The following is a 17,922-nucleotide window of genomic DNA, read 5'->3' on the forward strand; positions in this document are numbered from 1 at the left end:
AAAGTCTGCTTAAAGTAGATTAAAAACCAGTTACCTGAATGTTGAAATAAGCCTCATTATCAGCAAAGAGCTGAACTTCATTATCTGACTGAAGGGAATATAATCAGAAACATGATACTGAGTGTAATGTGCACCCTGAGAAGGGAAAAAAACCTTTACAATTAAAGAATTAGATTATAAAAACTTCCTCTTTAATCAAGGCTTTTTAACATGGAACAGATTTCTTGAATAAAATGAAAAGTTTCCAGTATATTGAAACAAACCACCATACATACAACACCTGGCAAGAAACAAAACAAAACAGCAAGTTTACACAATCCCTGTAACAGCCACGGCCTTATTCTCAGATGCTTCCTCCACCTACCAAGTGTGTTCTGCTGGGTACAGAGATCAGCATGGTTTCTGGGGTGACACTCAGCTGAGGCTGCAGCCCGAAGAGCGCTCATCTGGCTGGGCCATGGTGCTGTCGGCTCTGCTCGAGCAAAGCAGTCAGCAGCACATTCAAACAGTGGACTGAACATCCTTTAAATATCAAAGTGAGAAACAAGAAGGCAACATAATGATGTTATCAGGAAGATGTTAGCAAGCAAGGACAGCTGTGTAAAGCTCGAGGCTGGAAGTGGCGGCCAGCTTCATTTCTTCGGCTTCTTGGGCAGTGGCCGTCGGAACAACAAGATGTGAGGTTCTGAAAGAGTGAGTGAAATCGAAGAGACACGCTCGCACTGGTCTCTGCACTTCCCAGATATCACCCACTCAGATCTTTATGACTAAATTAAGATTTAAGCATATGGCCTTAGAAGCAGACCCACAAGCTGGGCCTGTCTGCCAAGCCGAGAGCGGTTAGCGTCAGTTCCCTCGCTATGTTTGTACAGCCCCGGGGGGCCTTTATTAGTTTTGCCTGGCAGCTTGGGGTCTGGTGTCTTATCAAGAAATATACTTTCCTTGGCTTATTTGGAACACATCCAAGAATTCACTTTCTGATGGAGAATGATGCAGGAACCCTCTACCAGGGTATATGTGGCCTTAAGAAAAAAAAGGGCACACTCAGACTGAACTAAAGATTAAAGGAGGTTTTTCAGGGACAGGTTGTCTCTGAACTTCCCAGATACTTTCCTTTTATTTTTGGTCACTCCAGTTTTTCTAGATGGCTGGTGAGGAACCAATAAAGCACCCTTACCATCCCCCCCATTTCTCTGGGTTATACGATCTCATCACTCTGTCTTTCCCTCAGTGAAGGAGCCCTCCATCGTTGCTTTCAGACATCGCACCAACCTGGTTCGTGGATCATGTAATGGACCCATCCCTGACTCTGCTGAACGCCAAGATTTCTCCATTCCGATTCAGACATCAGATGGGTTTTAGGGACCAGCTTGGCGATGTCCTTGGGCAACATGACATGCCTGTAAGAGAAACATGGAAAGATGGGGAGAATTCACATCAGTACAGGGTGCAGTATGAAGAGCTTGCATACAAAGCTGAGGAAAAAAAAGAAAAAAATCGGTTTCTGATGGTAGGGAGTTTATATAATCTTATTGTGGGGTAGAGGCAGCTAGAAATAAAGGCCAGTTATGTAAATCCTCACCAAAGTATGTTAAAAAGCACACATTAATGACTAACGACTAACTCAAATGAACAAGCACCTGTTTTCCTGCCTTCCTGGAGCTCAGTCTGCTTATTACTCTAGAACGCTATAAGGGCAGCCCCATAGCACACACAGTGTTAATAATTAAAAGTAATTTTGAAAAGGATTGGTTTTGCAAAGAAAGGCCTCTTATGGAGCGCTGTGTGGGAGAGCCGTCACAAAGGATGAAATGGAAATGTCTCACCCTCCAAAATCTACCCTCGATCTCATCTTCCTAACTTTGAAGAGAGTTGCCATGAGACTTCTTTTGGGAAACCCCATGTTCTCCTAACCAAGGATGTCTCCTTTCATGGTAAAAAATTATTACTCTGACATGAATTGGGCTAATCCAGATAGACTCCATCGTGCTCAGTGAAAATACACTAGACGCTCTCTGTACTAGTAGCGGAGACTCTTCACATATTTAGACTAGAATTGTGCCTTTGCGAAGATAGCTTCCATTCAACGGACAAGCCCCCGGCACGGGGACGGCCTTCCATACCTAATCAGATCAGACACACAAACCCACCAACAAACCCTCGCAACCACCGCCACCAAGACAGCACCGCACGACTTACAACTTCCTAACCCTGCAAAGAGGTGGTAAGCACAGAATTTACTTGGCGGAGTTCAGACGTGGAAAAGAAGGCTAACGGGCCCACGGTCCCGTACGGGTCAGCACACACCGAGTCCCCGGAGCCCCGCACTCGGCTGGAAAAGGAACACGAGCCTGGAAAGTTTCCGTTCTATGTTCTTCAAGGTAGAAAGCCAGACACCCCCCAGGCAGGCGGTGTGAGCGTCACACTGAATGCCTGCAATGCCGACTGGGGCAAAATCCTCGCTCCCCGCGATTTCCGGCCTAGAATCGCCGCGCTGCATCTGTCAGACGCAAGCCCGCGGCCGGTGCTATGCCCCACACCGGTCCCTGACCCCAGCACAGCCCCACCGCCTCCTCCCGAAGCCCGGCAGGCTCTGCTCCGACTCTCGGGTCGGGGGCGGCAGGGGCCGTGGGCTGTGCTCGCGCTGCGGCACCCCGACGCCGGATCAGACATCACGGGCATCTAGCAGGCCCCCGCCGTCTTTCCTCCAAGCCCTCCCCGCAACAAGCCCGCACGCCCACGCCCCCTTTCCAGGAATCCTCCAGCGCCGCTGCGGCCACCTCTTCGCAGCAGGCTCCCCAAGGCAAAGTTCGACATGCCGGGGGAAGCTCAGAGAACGCTCCAGAACCCCGTCAGGGTGGAGGGGGTCAGCCAGAACTCTAGCCACGCCCCCTCCGCCCGCTGCCCCGCTGCCCCGCTCCCAGCCGACTCGGAGTTCGCCGGGTCTGCGCGCCCCCGCGCCGCCAGGCCCTCGCGCATGCGCCCTGCGCTCCCCGCGATCGTCCCCGTCCGCGTCCCGTGAGTCTCTCGCGCTTGCGTCGGTCCTGTCGATTCAGCCTTCACTTGTCAAAGTTCACGACCTCGTTATGGCCCCCGCGCCGGCACTAACCGGTACTCGAACTCCTCGTCGTCATATTTGTCCGAATAGTAAATCTGTTTGTGCGACATGATCGCTCAGTCTGAGGACCGTCAGGCCCGCGCCGCCAACCTCCAAACAACTCCCAGCAGCACGCGCTCCCACCCACTTTGGCCTCGCTTTCAAACACGCCGCCCGCGCTTCCTATTGGTCCCTTTGATTTAAGGCGGGACAACTCCACCTTCAAGCCTCGGATTGGCTTAGAGTTCCTTCTCCTCGAGTCCTTATTGGAGTGTACTTTTACGTTCGTCAAGGACTAGCGTAGGTAAAAAAATACGCCTCTAATTGGCTATCCCTGCCCCCGTGCGCGTTCTCGCGCTGCCATTGGCGGATTCGGGAAAGTGGGACGGCTGAAGGAGGGACGCTGAGGTAGAGGGTCAGGGGTTAGTGAGGCCGGAAGTGAGTGCAATAAAGTTTCTTCAAGGAGGCCAGGCCGGGGAGAAAGTTGGAACGGCCAGCTAAGGAGGCAGTGGCGTGATCCGGAACCAAATCGAGCCGCGGTGCGGTGCGGAGACTCCATGAGGCCCTGGTGAGTTGGGTCTTCTCCCTCTCCTTAGATGACCCACTCCTCCACCCCGGAACCCCTCTCCCGGGACCCTACTTCCGGTCTTCATTTGTAAGTCCCGCCCCCTGAGACCCCCTCCCCGGAAGTCCCACCCCCATCTTCAGGGGGCTCCCCGAACCCCGATTTGTTTTCTGTTTATTGTCCACGACCCCACCCTGCCGCCCAGCTTTCCTGGAAGTCCCACCCCCGGACATGTTTCCAAGCCCTACTGCGAGAAACCTGACGGTAGTTCTTCCAATTCCCCGAGACCCCGCCTCCTGGCGACGGGTCCATCAAAAAGCCTATCTCCCAGAAGGCCAGAGCCCCGCCCCTCGGCGGACAGGCCGGGCGCGGGAGGCCACGCCTCCCCAGGGGCCCCGCCCGAGGCCCCGCCCCTTCCCTGACCACGTCGGGCCGTGCGGGGGGCCTCGCCTCCTGGAAGTCCCCGGTGCACGCGACCTAGGGGCCACGCCCCCTCGGGAACGTTCCGAGTGGGACCCGGGTCCCCTCCTCAGAAGCGCTGTCTTGGGTCCCCAAACCCCTTGCAGACAGAGTTCCCTTTTCTCGCTTGGGCCTCGGGCCCAGCTCTCCCGAGCCCTCCTGCTCCGGCAGGTGGGAAGTCAAAGTGCCCCGCCCGGTTCTGAGCAGTGCGAGGGCCGAGGCAGCCCTCTACCTCCCCCTGCCCCCTGCCAAGGGTGGGCCCGCTGGAAGGGGGCTGGACTTGGGGTTTGGCGCGAGACGGGGAGAGGGGCTTTCTCCTGGGTTCCCAGCCTCGGAGTTTCCCTGCTCAGGACCGACTCCGCCCCAGAGACAGCTGTAGGTCTCACACCCGCACCTCGGGACCTGGTAGGGCCGTGGGCTTGTTCGCGTGTGACCTGCGGGTGCGACACGGGCGAAAGTTCTCTGCTGCCAGAAAACGGTGGCTTGGCGTGGGTGGAGGGGACAGTGACCTTTTTGCTGTTTGATTTTTTTTTTGGAAGGGACTCCCCAGCCTCCACCGTTTCTTTGGCTCTTCTCCGCCCCCTAACCAGAGTTCTTGTCTGGGCATTCCTTCTGGTCCCGCTCGCCCAGCTTTCCCTTCTGGAAACATTCCCGAGGCTTTCGCCATTTCCTGCTACTTGCCTCCTCCTCCCTGCTGGGCCGAGAAGCCACGAGCAGCTTCTCCCCCACACCCAGCCACCCCGACTCACAGTAGGCAAGCTCCTTTCCTATGCAAATTTAAAGAGCCCGACTTCCTCTTTCTTTCCTTCCAAACGCCCACACCTGTTGGTTGTTCCCTGCCTCTGGACTGTGCGGGCTCCCGCAGGAGGAGGACGTCCTGGCCTGTGTGGGGAGGAGGGGGCGGTGCGAGGCCAGGGCAAAACCCCTTCCTCAATCTCTCTAGGCCTGAGGGCTGAAGGCCTGAGGAAATGGAGTGACGAAGACCCGGGGAAAGAGTTTTAGCACAGTATCTAACACGATTTAAATGCTAGTATTATCAATGACTATAGTTTGCGTCTTTGTATCTTCTGGAGTTTAAGAATAGGTAATCCCAAAGTGATCGTGGGGATTGTATGTATCTTCTACTACTTTTTGTTTGGTGACTTTGCCCCTTCCTCCAAGGCCCCCTTTAGCAGAGCTGTGTCTGGGAGCCTCGTGCGGAAGGGATCGGTGGGGCTGTTCCCTGTGTCCAGCCCCAGCCCACCCCTGGCACCCTTGGCACAGATTTGTCTTCTGCCCCCTCTATCCTTTGGTAGCCTGTAGCCCCCACTTCTCTTGGAGAATTGTTTCACTCTCCCATCTCCTCCAGCCAGACTCTGCCCCTGCCGTTGGGGGGCACTGTGCTCCGTGGTGGACCCTGCACCTTCCCTAGCCACCACTGCAAGAGGAGGGGTATGAACCTGTCTGGCAGGTCAGAGCCCTGCCACCTCTCCACCCAGCCGCCCCTGACAGCTTGCTTTGCTGACTCGGCCTGTGGAAGGGGGCACAGAAGAGTGCTTGGCTGGGGGCCGCTGCTCCTTGGCATGGTGGGTGCCGTGGTAGGGCACCATCAGCCTGTCCTCTGCCCCAGCTCCTGCCTGGTGCGCCACCCAGGTTGGACCTCGTTCCCTTTACTTCTCCAGCTTTGCTCTTCCTCTTGGCCCCTCTCTGCGTCCGCTGGGACCACTTCCATCCTTTCCCCTACTCTTACCCTCCTGTCCACAGCCGTGGTAGCAGAGGGTGCTAATGGCCCAGGCTCCCTGGGGCCACCACCCGACTGTGGTGTTGCTAGGGGTGGCCTGGCCTGGAGGAGGGGGGCATTTGCGTGTTCCACCAGGACAGGAAGGAAAGTGCTGAGCTCAGGGATCCCCTCCCTTTTCCACCCCCAGCTCCCTCTGTTTCCTCTCTCATTCCCCCTACCCTCCTGCAGCTTCCTGCTCCCTTTGGCCTGCCCATGTCCTGTGTGGATTGATCCAGACCTCCTCTTATTTCCCTCCTTTCCTTCTCATTCCTACATCCTTCCCTCCCACCCCCACTTTACTCCTCCCCAGATTACTGGTGGTTTGTCTGGGGGCGGGAGGGGGTGGTGGTGCATGGAGAGCTCTATCCCTGCCAGAGTTCTAGGCTGGGGCTGTGGTGGGGGCTTAGCCCCTTACAGCCTGTGAGTCAGCACTGTCCTCGGGATTGGTCTCTGGCCTTAGCTCTCCGCCCCTGGGGAGGAGCCAGGCAGCTCTGGGTCCAGCCTGTTCTCTTCTCAGCCAGAGAAGAGGCTCCACGCTGGGCGGGGATGGGGCCTGAAACTATCTGGGTCTGAGCCGGGGGTGCTGGCGCCTCTTGTCCCTCACCCTCCCCAGGATCCTTGAGATCCCTGGGCCATAGAGGTCCGGTCAGACTAAGGGCCTGGGGATGCCCCCTGCCTGGCCCCCTTGCCCTGACTGGCAGGGGGGCCGGGCTGGGCAGCAGCCTCCCTCTCACAGCAGCCATGGATCTCCTGCCCCCCAAGCCCAAGTACAACCCACTTCGGAATGAGTCTCTGTCATCGCTGGAGGAAGGGGCTTCAGGGTCCACCCCACCGGAGGAGCTGCCTTCCCCATCGGCCTCGTCCCTGGGGCCCATCCTGCCACCTCTGCCTGGGGATGATAGTCCCACTACCCTGTGCTCCTTCTTCCCCCGGATGAGCAACCTGAAGCTGGCCAACCCAGCTGGGGGGCGCCCGGGGCCAAAGGGGGAGCCAGGAAGGGCAGCTGAGGATGGGGAGGGGATCGTAGGGGCGGCCATGCCAGACTCAGGCCCCCTGCCCCTCCTCCAGGACATGAACAAGCTGAGTGGAGGCGGCGGGCGCAGGACTCGGGTGGAAGGGGGCCAGCTGGGGGGCGAGGAGTGGACCCGCCACGGGAGCTTTGTCAATAAGCCCACGCGGGGCTGGCTGCATCCCAACGACAAAGTCATGGGACCCGGGGTTTCCTATCTGGTTCGGGTGAGTGAACATCCTCCCATTCCCTCCTCCCTCCTCCCTCCCGGACCCCTCCGGTTCCTCTGCTCACTCCAGCCTTACCCGAGCCTCTTGTTTTCTGCTCTTCCCAGCACCTCCCTTGGTTTCAGGGTCCTGTTTCTCATACCTTACTAGCTTCTTCGCTGCTTCTGCGGCCCCTCCCCTTCCAACTCTGCCTGGGCCCCTTCCTTCTTGTGACACCCCCCCCCCCACCATGCTTAGCACAAAGCCCAGCACATTGCAGGCCCTTAGTAAGTGTTGGAATGAGTGAGTCTTGATTGTGTACCCCAGCCTCCTCCCTCTGGGGATATCACTCCACCCCCCTCCCGCCCCCCCACCCCCAGTGCCCGTCACTGCCCCCCACATTCTCCTCCCAGATGCTCGAGGCCCTCCTAGCTTGCCCTTTCCTCTGATCTTGCATGTAGAGGGGTGTAGCCGCAGGCAGCCGGCAAAACTTCTTCGTCTTTACTCTTCCTTTAGGGAGCCCAGAGGGAAGAGGCCCGGGGCTCCTTGTGAAGGGGTGGGGGGAGGCGGCTGACTGTCCCCCTCCGTCCCTCCCGCAGTACATGGGCTGTGTGGAGGTCCTGCAGTCAATGCGTGCCTTGGACTTCAACACCCGCACCCAGGTCACCAGGTGAGTGGGGGGGGCGGACGGGGGGGTCCTGGATTGGTGAGGGGAGCGGGGGACTGGGTCTCGGTCGCTTGCTCGCCATGGCTTATCTTTAGGTGAAGGGGATTGAGAGAAAGTGAGGGGAGGGAGTCTAAGTCTGAATGAAAAGAGGCCCCTCTGGTCTGGACCCTTCTTACTTGTCCAGTCCTGTGAGTGGTGGGGGAGGTAGCAGAGCCAGCCGGCAGCTGGAGCCTGAGTACAGAACAGGGTGGGTGGAAGGTTGCTGCTGCCTTTGGGAAGGGAATGGGACGTTTGGTAGCTGGAAGGGGGTGGGGCCAGACCCACTGAGGCCCTAACCCAATCAGCCAGGAAGTGGCCTCTCCGTGTCATCAAATATTAAAGGCCCTTAATTCAATCCACCACGACAAAGAGCCTGGAGTGCCCCTGGAGTCTGGCCTGGTCTTCCCCTCCCCCTGCCCTGTGGCAGCCCCAGCTGAGTGGGAGGCAGGCTCTAGGTCTAAGGACCTCTTTCTCCCCAGGGAGGCCATCAGTCTGGTGTGTGAGGCTGTGCCTGGTGCCAAGGGGGCGACAAGGAGGAGAAAGGTACCTGGGCCGATGGGGCTGGGTGTGCTGCTGGGAAATGTGGGGGAGCGGGCCAAAAGGCAGAGGGTGGGGGATTCCTGGTGTGGGGAACCCCCAGCTTCTGAGATCCTTGGGCCCTTCCCCAGCCCTGTAGCCGCCCGCTCAGTTCCATCCTGGGGAGGAGTAACCTGAAATTTGCAGGGATGCCAATCACTCTCACCGTCTCCACCAGCAGCCTCAACCTTATGGCCGCAGACTGCAAACAGGTTGGTGGGGTTGGGTGAGGGGGCCAGACACACTGTTGGGAGGGCTGAGCCGGGACCTGGTCACAGGGCCAGGAGCTAAGACAGGAAGGAAGGAGGAGCTTAGGAGGACCTGGGCTAAGAAGCCAAAAGGGTGGGACTGACACTCCAGGGCTGTGGGGCGGGGCTGGGGGTGCCCAGGTGCCGCAGGGCTGCCTGACCCATGCCGTTCCCTCCTTTCTCTGTCCCCTGCACTAACCCTCAGATCATCGCCAATCACCACATGCAGTCTATCTCGTTTGCGTCCGGTGGGGACCCGGTGAGTTGGGGAACAGGGCGGGGGGGTGGGAAGAGTAGGGGCCACACCAGCTGGAAAAGAGGGTGTGCTGGGATCGAAGTGGTGTCTGGAAAGGCCTGGGTTGTGTAGGGGTCAGGGGTGAGGTGGGCTGTAAAACTGAGCTAAGGGGCTGCTTCTGACCCTGCCCACCCCAGGACACAGCTGAGTACGTCGCCTATGTTGCCAAAGACCCGGTGAATCAGAGAGGTGAGGCGCGGTGGGGAGCGCTGGGTGGGGCCAGCTGTCCGAGAGGCAGGTGAGCAGGACCTGGGGAGCTAAGCAGGGGCTCCTGCCGGGAAGACGAGGGCCCCTGGCCGCTCCTCCTCCCAGCAGGCCGCCTCTGCTGTGCCCCCAGCCTGCCACATCCTGGAGTGTCCCGAAGGGCTCGCTCAGGATGTCATCAGCACCATCGGCCAGGCCTTCGAGTTGCGCTTCAAACAATACCTCAGGAACCCGCCCAAGCTGGTCACCCCTCATGACAGGTGAGCGGGTGCGGAGGGTGAGGGGCAGCTTCTGGGCCCCAGGCCCGAACGGAGAAAGCAGGTGTGCTCCACTGCTCACACTCGAGCCCAGAGAGGGTCGGGGTGAAAATAACCTGTGTGCGTGTCTCCCACTTCCTGCTATTCTTGCGTTTCCTGTGGCTGTCAGGAAAGTCTGGCCAGGCCCTGTCTGCTGCGGGCCCGCTCTTGCTCTCGCGTGCCGGGCCGCCGCGCTGCCGGCCTGTCTCTCTCACTCATTTCTCCATCCTTAGTTTTTCATTTTCCTGCCTGTAGGAGCCATCAAGAATTTGGGTGAGGGAGGGGCGCCTGGGTGGCTCAGTCGTTAAGCGTCTGCCTTTGGCTCAGGTCATGATCCCAGGGTCCTGGAATCGAGCTCCACATTGGGCTCCCTGCTCCACGGGAAGCCTGCTTCTCCCTCTCCCACTCCCTCTGCTTGTGTTCCCTCTCTCGCTGTGTATCTCTCTGTCAAATAAAAAAAAAAAAAAAAATCTTTAAAAAAAAAAAAAAAAGAATTTGGGTGAGGGAGGCTGTCTTTTTTCTGAGAGCTCTACCTTTCTTTCCCAGCTTAAGGCCGGTAGCTATTGAGTATTTAGAGGAGATTAAACTATTCTGGAGCACATCCCTTCTTGCTTCCTTGTGCTTCTCCTCTCTATTGGGAGATAGCATGATAATCAAGGGCATGAACTCTAAAATCAAATCTGATGTTACAACTCAGCTCCGCCACCCTTTAATTGTGAAACCACAGGCAAATTTCTCCACCTCTGACCCTCATCTCTCTTCTATCACTGGGGAAGGAGGTAATAGCTACCTTGCAGGGCTCCCGGGAGGATGGAACGGCTGTTGTAGAGAACAGCCAGCCTCAGGCCCGCTGTGCAGGAAGTGCCCGGCCCATGGCCACTGTCTGTGCCCTCCCTCCCTCCTGTTCCTCTCAGGATGGCTGGTTTTGATGGCTCAGCTTGGGATGAGGAGGAGGAAGAGCCACCTGACCACCAGTACTATAATGACTTCCCCGGGAAGGAACCCCCTCTTGGGGGAGTGGTGGACATGAGGCTTCGGGAAGGAGCCCCCCTGGGGGCTGCTCGACCCACTCCACCCATTGGCCAGACCCCCAGCCACCTGGGAGCAACGCTGGTAAGTTACTTGGATGGAGGTGGGCTGGGCCTGGGATCTGGGATGGGAGTGGCTGGTTTGGGCTTCTGGTCTCATCTTATTTTTGTCCCTGCAGCCAGTGGGGCAGCCTGTCGGGGGAGACCCAGAAATTCGCAAACAGATGCCACCTCCACCACCCTGCCCAGGTGTGAAGGGAGCGGGGAGGTGTAGGGGCAGGGGTGCAGGAGGCAGGGCTGGGGTCACTGTGATGCCTCCCTTTCCTCAGCAGGTAAAGAGCTCTTTGATGATCCTTCCTATGTCAACGTCCAGAACCTAGACAAGGCCCGGCAAGCAGGGGGTGGGGCTGGGCCCCCCAATCCTGCCATCAATGGCAGCACACCCCGAGACCTCTTTGACATGAGTGAGTGCTCCTCTCTCCTTTTCTGCATCTCCGTCTTTCTATTCGGGTCCTCCTCTTCTGCCTTGCTCTCTCCTTCCAGGCCTCCGCTCCCTGAAGGTCTGGGTCCTGGCCTGTGTTGTGCCAGCTGCCTCTCTTAGCCCCCTCTCTGAACCCCCAGAGCCCTTCGAAGATGCCCTTCGGGTGCCTCCGCCTGTCCAGGCCGTGGCCATGGCTGAGCAGCTCCGAGGGGAGCCCTGGTTCCACGGGAAGCTGAGCCGGCGGGAGGCTGAGGCTCTGTTGCAGCTCAACGGGGACTTCCTGGTGCGGGAGAGCACAACCACGCCGGGACAGTATGTGCTCACTGGCTTGCAGAGTGGGCAGCCCAAGCACCTGCTGCTGGTGGACCCAGAGGGTGTGGTGAGTGGAGCAGGGGTGTGTGTTGGGGCGGGGGGGGCAGAAAGGGCTCCTGCATAGCCATGCATCTCCCCTTGCTGCCTCCCACTTTCCCTGCTTGGCATGTGAATATGGGCACCCTTCCCAGCGGGATGGCGTCCTTCCCTTCTCATACCCCTGAGCCCGAGCTCTGTTCCTTTCAGTCCTCAATTCCCCAGCCCTGACTGCATCTGAGCTAGAAGGTGTTCAGCTTGCCTGAGCCCCTCTTCTGACAAACAAGGAAACCATCCTGGAGAGGTGGTGATGCCCAGTGTTGGATGGCTAGAGCCTAGAAACCCCAAGTCTCCTTTTCCAAGAGGAGCCAGGGACCTCCCCAGCATCTCCAGACTCAGGGCTCAGCTCGGTGTCCTGTCGCCTATTTGCCCCGCCCCACTGTCCCTCCTAACTTTGGGCTCTTTTCTGCAGCAACCCCAGCCTGCCTTCCCCATCTTTTTCGTAGTGTGTGTCCTCCTCTGAGACATGCCACCTTCTCGGTCAGGAGAGTAGATATCCCCCAGCTTCTCAGTTTCTGGGGCTGATGTCCTCTCTGCCCACTTCCAGAGCTAGCTGTGGATTTCCTTTCTAGAGAAGCCTCAATGATCTGGACTGACAGCACTCCCGTCGCGGTCTTTTTCTCCTTGCTCAACCCTCTTAAATATTCCAGTTTCTGTAGTCCTGGGGGCAGAGGTCTTACTTGACTCCTCACCTGAATTGACTCCTCAGGTTCGGACAAAGGATCACCGCTTTGAGAGCGTCAGCCACCTCATCAGCTACCACGTGGACAATCACTTGCCCATCATCTCTGCGGGCAGTGAACTCTGTCTGCAGCAGCCCGTGGGGCGGAAGCTGTGATCCGTCTCAGTGCTTTCTCCCCGAAGGGGCCCTCCCACCCCTTCCACCCTATTCCTTGGTTCTCAGGACCTCATTTGGGAGCGTTCTGTGGGCTTGGCCTTGCCTTGGAGCCAGGGATAATGTGGACACAGTTCAGCATGCAGCTGAATGGGAGGGTTTGTCAGAAGCCTGGGGTAGAACCCTGTTTCTCCCCGAACCTTACCAAAGTATTACTGTACAGAGTGGCTCCCTTCCCTGGGCCTTTCCTGTGCCAATCTGATACCCCCTTCCCCAAGAAGGCGGGTGCTTGAGGCCTAGGCAGCATGCCTCCTTGAAGTGAGAAAGGCCTAATGGAGCAATCACCTTTCCAGGGAAGGGGGAATGAATCACGCCTTTGGTCTACCCCTGGGCTCAGGGTACCCCAGACCCCTCTCAACAACCCTCCCTCCCAGTGGTTAAACTTTGTGCCTTTGACCATCTCCTAGGTCTGAAGATATTTTATGCAAAGAGTTTTTGAGCCCCTGAGGTCGAGGGTGGGGGTGCTGACACCTACTTGGCTTCTGGGACCCTGTCCTCTCCTTGCTCAGCACCCCCTCCAGTTTGGGTTGGGAGAACAGAGGCAGGAATGGCAGCTGTCCCTTCTCCCTGGGGATAGGCAACCCTTAGAGATTGCCTCAGAGCTCCCCTTTCTGGCCAGCGGGGGGATGGACCCCTCAAGGGGTCTGTATATACATTTCGTAAGTCGTCTCCCCCCTCCCCAATGTTGCATGCATATTATACTCTACAGCCAAAGCATGGTCCTTGGTCCCTGCCTCCTCCTACTGGGGTGGGGGGGTGGTGACTGGATTCGGGCCTCCTTAACTGGTAACTCTCCCAGGTGGATTTGTGGAGGCAGGAACGGGGGCATCGAGACGAAAGCAGTAGACAATCCCCAAATACCATCTGTAGATTTGGGAAGGCATTTATTTTATATGCATATATTTTAGGGCTGTAGATTTATTTTCCTTGTTTTCCATGGCTTATCTTGAGCACAAAATGACAATAATCAATTACGTGTACACGTCACCTCTGACTTTTCAAAGCCCTTTTACAATGATTGGCATTTTCCTCCTCCCAGCCTTTGAGGCAGCTGGGCCCGACAGCATTCTCTCTTCTAGCAGAGACCTGGGGCTCTGAGCAGCAGATCGTGGGCTAGGACTAGACGGAGCGAAGCGGGGAGGCCCCACGGGTGTGAGCAGCTTCACACCTGCAGCGACAGGCCCTGGCAGAGGCCGCCTGCGCCGCCCCGCCGGCCCGGAGCCCCGGAGCCCGTCCTGCCGCTGCGAGTGTAGGTCTCGGTCCTGGCCTTTCCGTTTCGTTTGGCACGGTGTCTCCACGGGCCTCACTATACCAAAGGGAAATCCTCTTCATTAAAGTCCCTATTTCTTGTACCTCGGCTTCGTGGTCCCTGTTGCTGCCCGTGCTCGGTCGCCGCTTCCACCCCGTCGGGGGCGGGGGGCGGCCCCTCCCGCAGGACGTGTCCCCGCCCGCGCCGCGCACCCCCTCGGCCGCCGGGTGGTCCGGCCCACGCCCCGCCCCATCGCCGCGCGGTGGTGGCGTCCGCGCGACTTCCGCTTCCGGCCGCCGCCGCCGCCGCTGGTGCTGCTGCTGGTGTGGCCGCGGGCTGGCGGCTGGCGCTCCGCTCGCCCCCCGGCCTCGCCGCCTGGTCTGGCCGCTCCCCGCGGGCGCCCCGACCCCCCTCCCGGCGATGGTGCCGCCCGAGGGCGCGTCCGTCCCCCGCCGCCGCTGACCCCGGCCCCCCCGCCCCATGGCCGCCTCGGCGCCGCCCCCACCGGACAAGCTGGAGGGAGGTGGCGGCCCCGCACCGCCCCCTGCGCCGCCCGGCACCGGGAGGAAGCAGGGCAAGGCCGGTGAGAGCGCCGAGGGGCTGGGCCCTCGGGGGGCCGGGGGCCGGGGGGGCTCCGGGGGCCGACGGGAGGCTCGGGCGGGAGGGGCGGGGGTCGGGTGTCCGAGATGGAGGACCCCGGGGTTGGGAGACGCACGGACGGCCGGGGCCGCCGGGGAGTCGGAGGGGCGGCGTGTCGTTTAAAGGAACAGGCGGCCGAGAGTGTGGTCGTGCGGCGTGTGTCGTGTGGCACCTTTGTTCGTGTTGGTTGAGTCGGTGAGCGGGCGCCTGTCCGAGCTAGAGGAGCTGCTCCAGGCGCGTCCGGGGACTGGCGGCGGGGCGCCTCAGGGAAACGTGTTTGTGTCCGCTTCTGCTGCGCCTCCAGGTCTGCAGATGAAGAGCCCGGAGAAGAAGCGAAGGAAGTCAAACACTCAGGTGAGTGCGGCTTGGTGGGGGCGTCGTTCGTGCCCCCGTCTTGCCTCAGGTGCGGGGCGGAGAGAAGGCTGCTCTGCTCTGGCCCTTTCCCCCCGCTTCCTAACAAACGGGCGGGGGCGCCGTCAGGCCGTGGGACCGCTGATCTCGTCAGGCAGGCCGGGGTCGTCCTCTCCCGCGTGTTCCCTCTGTAGATGACACCTACCGCTTGCTGAGGTTTTCGGTGCCGCCTTCTCCCGCACTGTGCTGACGGTGCTGTAACAGTTTCGGGAGGTAGGCACTGTCCCTGTCCTTAGACGAAGCGAACACCTGCTCAAGGGTCTGGAGTTACTCAGCGTCAGAGCTAGCGTCCCGGCGCGGTTCTGCCTGCTTCCTCCGCCCTCTGTCTGTTCCGGTCTGAGGTCTGTCTGGATTTACATCCGCGCTGGCGTTAGGAGCGTCCGGAACACGTCGTGTGTTTCTGCTGCCCTCCTGGTTTTTAGCTGTGTGTTCCCCCCCATAAACCTCTTTGCCTCATCTGTTCCCCACTAGGGCCCTGCATATTCACATCTGACGGAGTTTGCGCCACCCCCGACTCCCATGGTGGATCACCTGGTTGCATCCAACCCTTTTGAGGATGACTTCGGAGCCCCCAAGGTGGGGGGCGCGGCCCCTCCATTCCTTGGCAGTCCTGTCCCCTTTGGAGGCTTCCGTGTACAGGGGGGCATGGCAGGCCAGGTACCTCCAGGCTACAGCACTGGGGGTGGAGGGGGCCCGCAGCCCCTTCGTCGACAGCCCCCCCCTTTTCCTCCCAACCCTATGGGCCCTGCTTTCAACATGCCCCCCCAGGGCCCCGGCTACCCACCCCCAGGCAACATGAACTTTCCTAGCCAACCCTTCAACCAGCCTCTGGGTCAGAACTTCAGCCCTCCTGGTGGGCAGATGATGCCAGGCCCGGTGGGGGGATTTGGCCCCATGATCTCACCCACCATGGGACAACCTCCCAGAGGGGAGCTGGGCCCCCCTTCTCTCCCCCAACGCTTTGCCCAGCCGGGAGCACCTTTTGGCCCTTCTCCTCTCCAGAGACCTGGTCAGGGGCTCCCCAGCCTGCCCCCCAACACAAGTCCCTTCCCTGGCCCGGACCCTGGCTTTCCTGGCCCTGGTGGTGAGGATGGGGGAAAGCCCCTGAACCCACCCGCTCCCACTGCTTTTCCCCAGGAGCCTCACTCAGGCTCCCCAGCCGCTGCTGTTAATGGGAATCAGCCCAGTTTCCCCCCAAACAGCAGTGGGCGGGGTGGGGGAACTCCAGATGCCAACAGCCTGGCACCCCCCAGCAAGGCGGGTGGGGGCTCAGGGCCTCAGCCTCCCCCAGGCCTGGTGTACCCGTGTGGCGCCTGTCGCAGTGAGGTGAACGATGACCAGGACGCCATCCTGTGTGAGGCCTCCTGCCAGAAGTGGTTCCACCGTGAGTGTACGGGCATGACCGAGAGCGCGTACGGGCTGCTGACCACCGAGGCCTCCGCCGTCTGGGCTTGCGATCTCTGCCTCAAGACCAAGGAGATCCAGTCTGTGTACATCCGTGAGGGTGTGGGGCAGCTGGTGGCTGCTAACGATGGGTGATGCCGACCAGGGGGATGGTTTCCACTGGCTTCCCGTCCCCATGGGGCAGAAACACAGTGGCTCCTGGGGGCAGAGAAGGAACTGAGGTGGGCAGGCAGAAGAGCCTGGATTGCTCACTTTTCTGGAAACTTACACGTACACGTTGAGATCAACAGAGATCCAGGGAACCAAAGCCCTGCCGAGCATTGTGGTGGCTCCAGTCCCCGAAGGCCGAGGGGTGTGGCTGCAGGAGAAGAGAGGCTGGAGGAAGATCTGGAGGGCAGGGGTCTCCTCGGGCAGACGATGGACGCCCCAGCACCTGTGCGTGACACTCCTAGCTCGTCCCACGGCTGCAGCCTTAGTGTGTGGAGTGGCCAGAGGAGTTGGGGTCCCATCCCGGCAGTAGCCTTTTCATGGGCTTTAGGAGACAGCTTTAGGGAATAAATGGGGAATTTTCCTTTTTCTCACCCTCCCCTTGCCTCCTCCTAAGACCTACCCAAGTCCTACCCCTTCAGAGAACCAAATAGCTTGAAGAAGCAGGACAGCTTTTGGCTGGGGCAGTTTCTTGGTGATTTGGGGCTTCAAGACTGTGGGTAAGAGATGATGTCCGGACATGTGTCCCTCATACCAAAGCCACTGGCCCTTTCTCAGCCTCTCTTGGGCTTTTCTCCTAATGACCATATTTTTGCCAAAAATTGGGATATGCGGTCTGACAGACCGGGATATTTGAAGTTCAGGCTGTCCTGGAACGTGGACTCTGCTCGCATGGCCCTCCCTGCCTCGCCCGTTTGTTGCACGGTCCTGTCCGCGGTGGTCTAGAGCTTTTGGCCCCTGTATTCCTCTGCCTCCCTGGCTCGATTGAAGGAAAGCCTGGAAAGGCACAGAACCCTTATACCTCATCTCCTGATCGAAGGGTCCCTGTCCCAGCCCGTGGGGGAGGGAGGTAGCGGGACGGCCATTGCTGTGGTCCTGAGATGCAGTCCAGGGTCTGGGTGTGTTTTGCTTCTCTTTCCCTGCCCTTCTGTGTGTCTTGGGCCGGGTGATGAGCAGTTTTTCCTCTCAGCCAGAGGCCTGCACTGGGCTTTATGTGTTCATATTTTATTTTTCAGGCACTGCGTGCCAGAGATGGGCCCAGGGCCTGGTAGGAGCCCCGCACTGCAGCTCAAGCACACATTCCTCAGTGGGGTGGGGAAGGCAGGCACAGGCGTGGCCCAGAGGAGCTGGTGGTCCCCTGGCCGCTTCTCTGGGGACCCTAGCCTGTGAAGACTTAGCAAATGTACTGCAGAGCGCATTTGCCTGCCCAGGTGGGGCAGCGGCTTGAGGCTGTGGGAAAGAAGGGAGGGGGTTCAGGGCTTCTCTCTTCCAGTGTCCAGCCCACTCCCCCCCAGCTTTGTGTTGTGTTTGTGGTTCTGTTGCCCCTCTTTTATCTGTTGCTATTTTTGTGATGTCTTCCTCCCCTGCCCCCCATCTCTGCCTTTTTTAAGTGGCTCCTGGGGGAGGGGTCTGCTCAATCCTTCTCTCTCTCTCCACTACTTTTTGGAAGAAAATGGGGGTGGCAGAGATGTGGTGGGGGTCTTTTGTACGGTTGGATTAATAAAAGGACTTGAAAACCCATACAAGGACTCCTGCTGTTTCTGCGCACAAAGGTTGGAATGAGCCTCTCACCGGTGGGGAGGATGCTTGAGGGGTGAGGATAGGTATGTGCCCCAGGGTTCCTGGCGGCGGGCCCCTGAACTGATCCTGGTACTAGTCGAGGAGCCAAGGGAGGCCCGAGTGCGCCACCCCTACCCCTGAGTCCCGGAGTGAGAACGCGTTTCCTTTCTGGGCACATTCCTGGGCCAGGCCTGCAGCCAGGGCCTCGGGGACAAGTGCC

General features: G+C 59.1%; 3 protein-coding genes across 6 annotated transcripts; 2 read left to right on the forward strand and 1 right to left on the reverse strand.

Moving 5' to 3' along the window:
• Nucleotides 1–169: 169 nt before the first annotated feature.
• CKS1B (CDC28 protein kinase regulatory subunit 1B) lies at nucleotides 170–3,248 on the reverse strand. The gene is made up of 3 exons (XM_036099942.2): nucleotides 3,110–3,248; nucleotides 1,273–1,400; nucleotides 170–685 (listed from the first exon to the last, which is right to left on the reverse strand). The coding sequence occupies exons 1-3, from the start codon at nucleotides 3,166–3,168 to the stop codon at nucleotides 633–635; spliced, it is 240 nt and encodes a 79-aa protein (XP_035955835.1). The 5' UTR covers nucleotides 3,169–3,248; the 3' UTR covers nucleotides 170–632.
• A 259-nt stretch (nucleotides 3,249–3,507) lies between these two features.
• SHC1 (SHC adaptor protein 1) lies at nucleotides 3,508–13,584 on the forward strand. 3 transcript variants are annotated; one of them, XM_078078604.1, is made up of 13 exons: nucleotides 3,508–3,665; nucleotides 6,949–7,116; nucleotides 7,695–7,765; nucleotides 8,281–8,344; nucleotides 8,470–8,589; nucleotides 8,831–8,884; nucleotides 9,058–9,109; nucleotides 9,258–9,384; nucleotides 10,335–10,533; nucleotides 10,628–10,697; nucleotides 10,778–10,912; nucleotides 11,070–11,308; nucleotides 12,047–13,584. In XM_078078604.1, the coding sequence occupies exons 2-13, from the start codon at nucleotides 6,952–6,954 to the stop codon at nucleotides 12,173–12,175; spliced, it is 1,425 nt and encodes a 474-aa protein (XP_077934730.1). In that variant the 5' UTR covers nucleotides 3,508–3,665; nucleotides 6,949–6,951; the 3' UTR covers nucleotides 12,176–13,584. The 3 variants fall into 3 exon arrangements, with proteins under 3 accessions (XP_077934730.1, XP_035955822.1, XP_035955821.1); XM_036099929.2 differs by lacking the exon at nucleotides 3,508–3,665 and having other exon boundaries at nucleotides 5,581–7,116; nucleotides 10,781–10,912; XM_036099928.2 differs by lacking the exon at nucleotides 3,508–3,665 and having other exon boundaries at nucleotides 5,582–7,116.
• A 126-nt stretch (nucleotides 13,585–13,710) lies between these two features.
• On the forward strand, nucleotides 13,711–17,668 carry PYGO2 (pygopus family PHD finger 2). 2 transcript variants are annotated; one of them, XM_036099937.2, is made up of 3 exons: nucleotides 13,711–14,064; nucleotides 14,425–14,474; nucleotides 15,003–17,668. In XM_036099937.2, exons 1-3 carry the CDS (start codon nucleotides 13,962–13,964, stop codon nucleotides 16,068–16,070), a joined length of 1,221 nt encoding a protein of 406 aa, XP_035955830.1. In that variant the 5' UTR covers nucleotides 13,711–13,961; the 3' UTR covers nucleotides 16,071–17,668. The 2 variants fall into 2 exon arrangements, with proteins under 2 accessions (XP_035955830.1, XP_077934731.1); XM_078078605.1 differs by lacking the exons at nucleotides 13,711–14,064; nucleotides 14,425–14,474 and adding an exon at nucleotides 14,481–14,744.
• Nucleotides 17,669–17,922: the final 254 nt, after the last annotated feature.

This window comes from Halichoerus grypus, chromosome 7 (genome assembly GCF_964656455.1).
Source record: "Halichoerus grypus chromosome 7, mHalGry1.hap1.1, whole genome shotgun sequence".
NCBI classification, from domain to species: Eukaryota; Metazoa; Chordata; class Mammalia; order Carnivora; family Phocidae; genus Halichoerus; species Halichoerus grypus.

Excerpts from the sequence above, each read along its gene's own strand:
- CKS1B (XM_036099942.2), bottom strand. The coding sequence starts at position 3,168 with ATGTCGCACAAACAGATTTACTATTCGGACAAATATGACGACGAGGAG. Across the intron at positions 1,401-3,109 it reads GACGAGGAGTTCGAGTACCG|GCATGTCATGTTGCCCAAGG; the intron begins GTTAGTGCCGGC and ends TTTCTCTTACAG. Across the intron at positions 686-1,272 it reads TTACATGATCCACGAACCAG|AACCTCACATCTTGTTGTTC; the intron begins GTTGGTGCGATG and ends TCACTCTTTCAG.
- SHC1 (XM_036099928.2), top strand. The coding sequence starts at position 6,622 with ATGGATCTCCTGCCCCCCAAGCCCAAGTACAACCCACTTCGGAATGAG. Across the intron at positions 8,345-8,469 it reads GGGCGACAAGGAGGAGAAAG|CCCTGTAGCCGCCCGCTCAG; the intron begins GTACCTGGGCCG and ends GCCCTTCCCCAG. Across the intron at positions 10,534-10,627 it reads GCCACCTGGGAGCAACGCTG|CCAGTGGGGCAGCCTGTCGG; the intron begins GTAAGTTACTTG and ends TTGTCCCTGCAG.
- PYGO2 (XM_036099937.2), top strand. The coding sequence starts at position 13,962 with ATGGCCGCCTCGGCGCCGCCCCCACCGGACAAGCTGGAGGGAGGTGGC. Across the intron at positions 14,065-14,424 it reads GAGGAAGCAGGGCAAGGCCG|GTCTGCAGATGAAGAGCCCG; the intron begins GTGAGAGCGCCG and ends CTGCGCCTCCAG. Across the intron at positions 14,475-15,002 it reads GAAGGAAGTCAAACACTCAG|GGCCCTGCATATTCACATCT; the intron begins GTGAGTGCGGCT and ends GTTCCCCACTAG.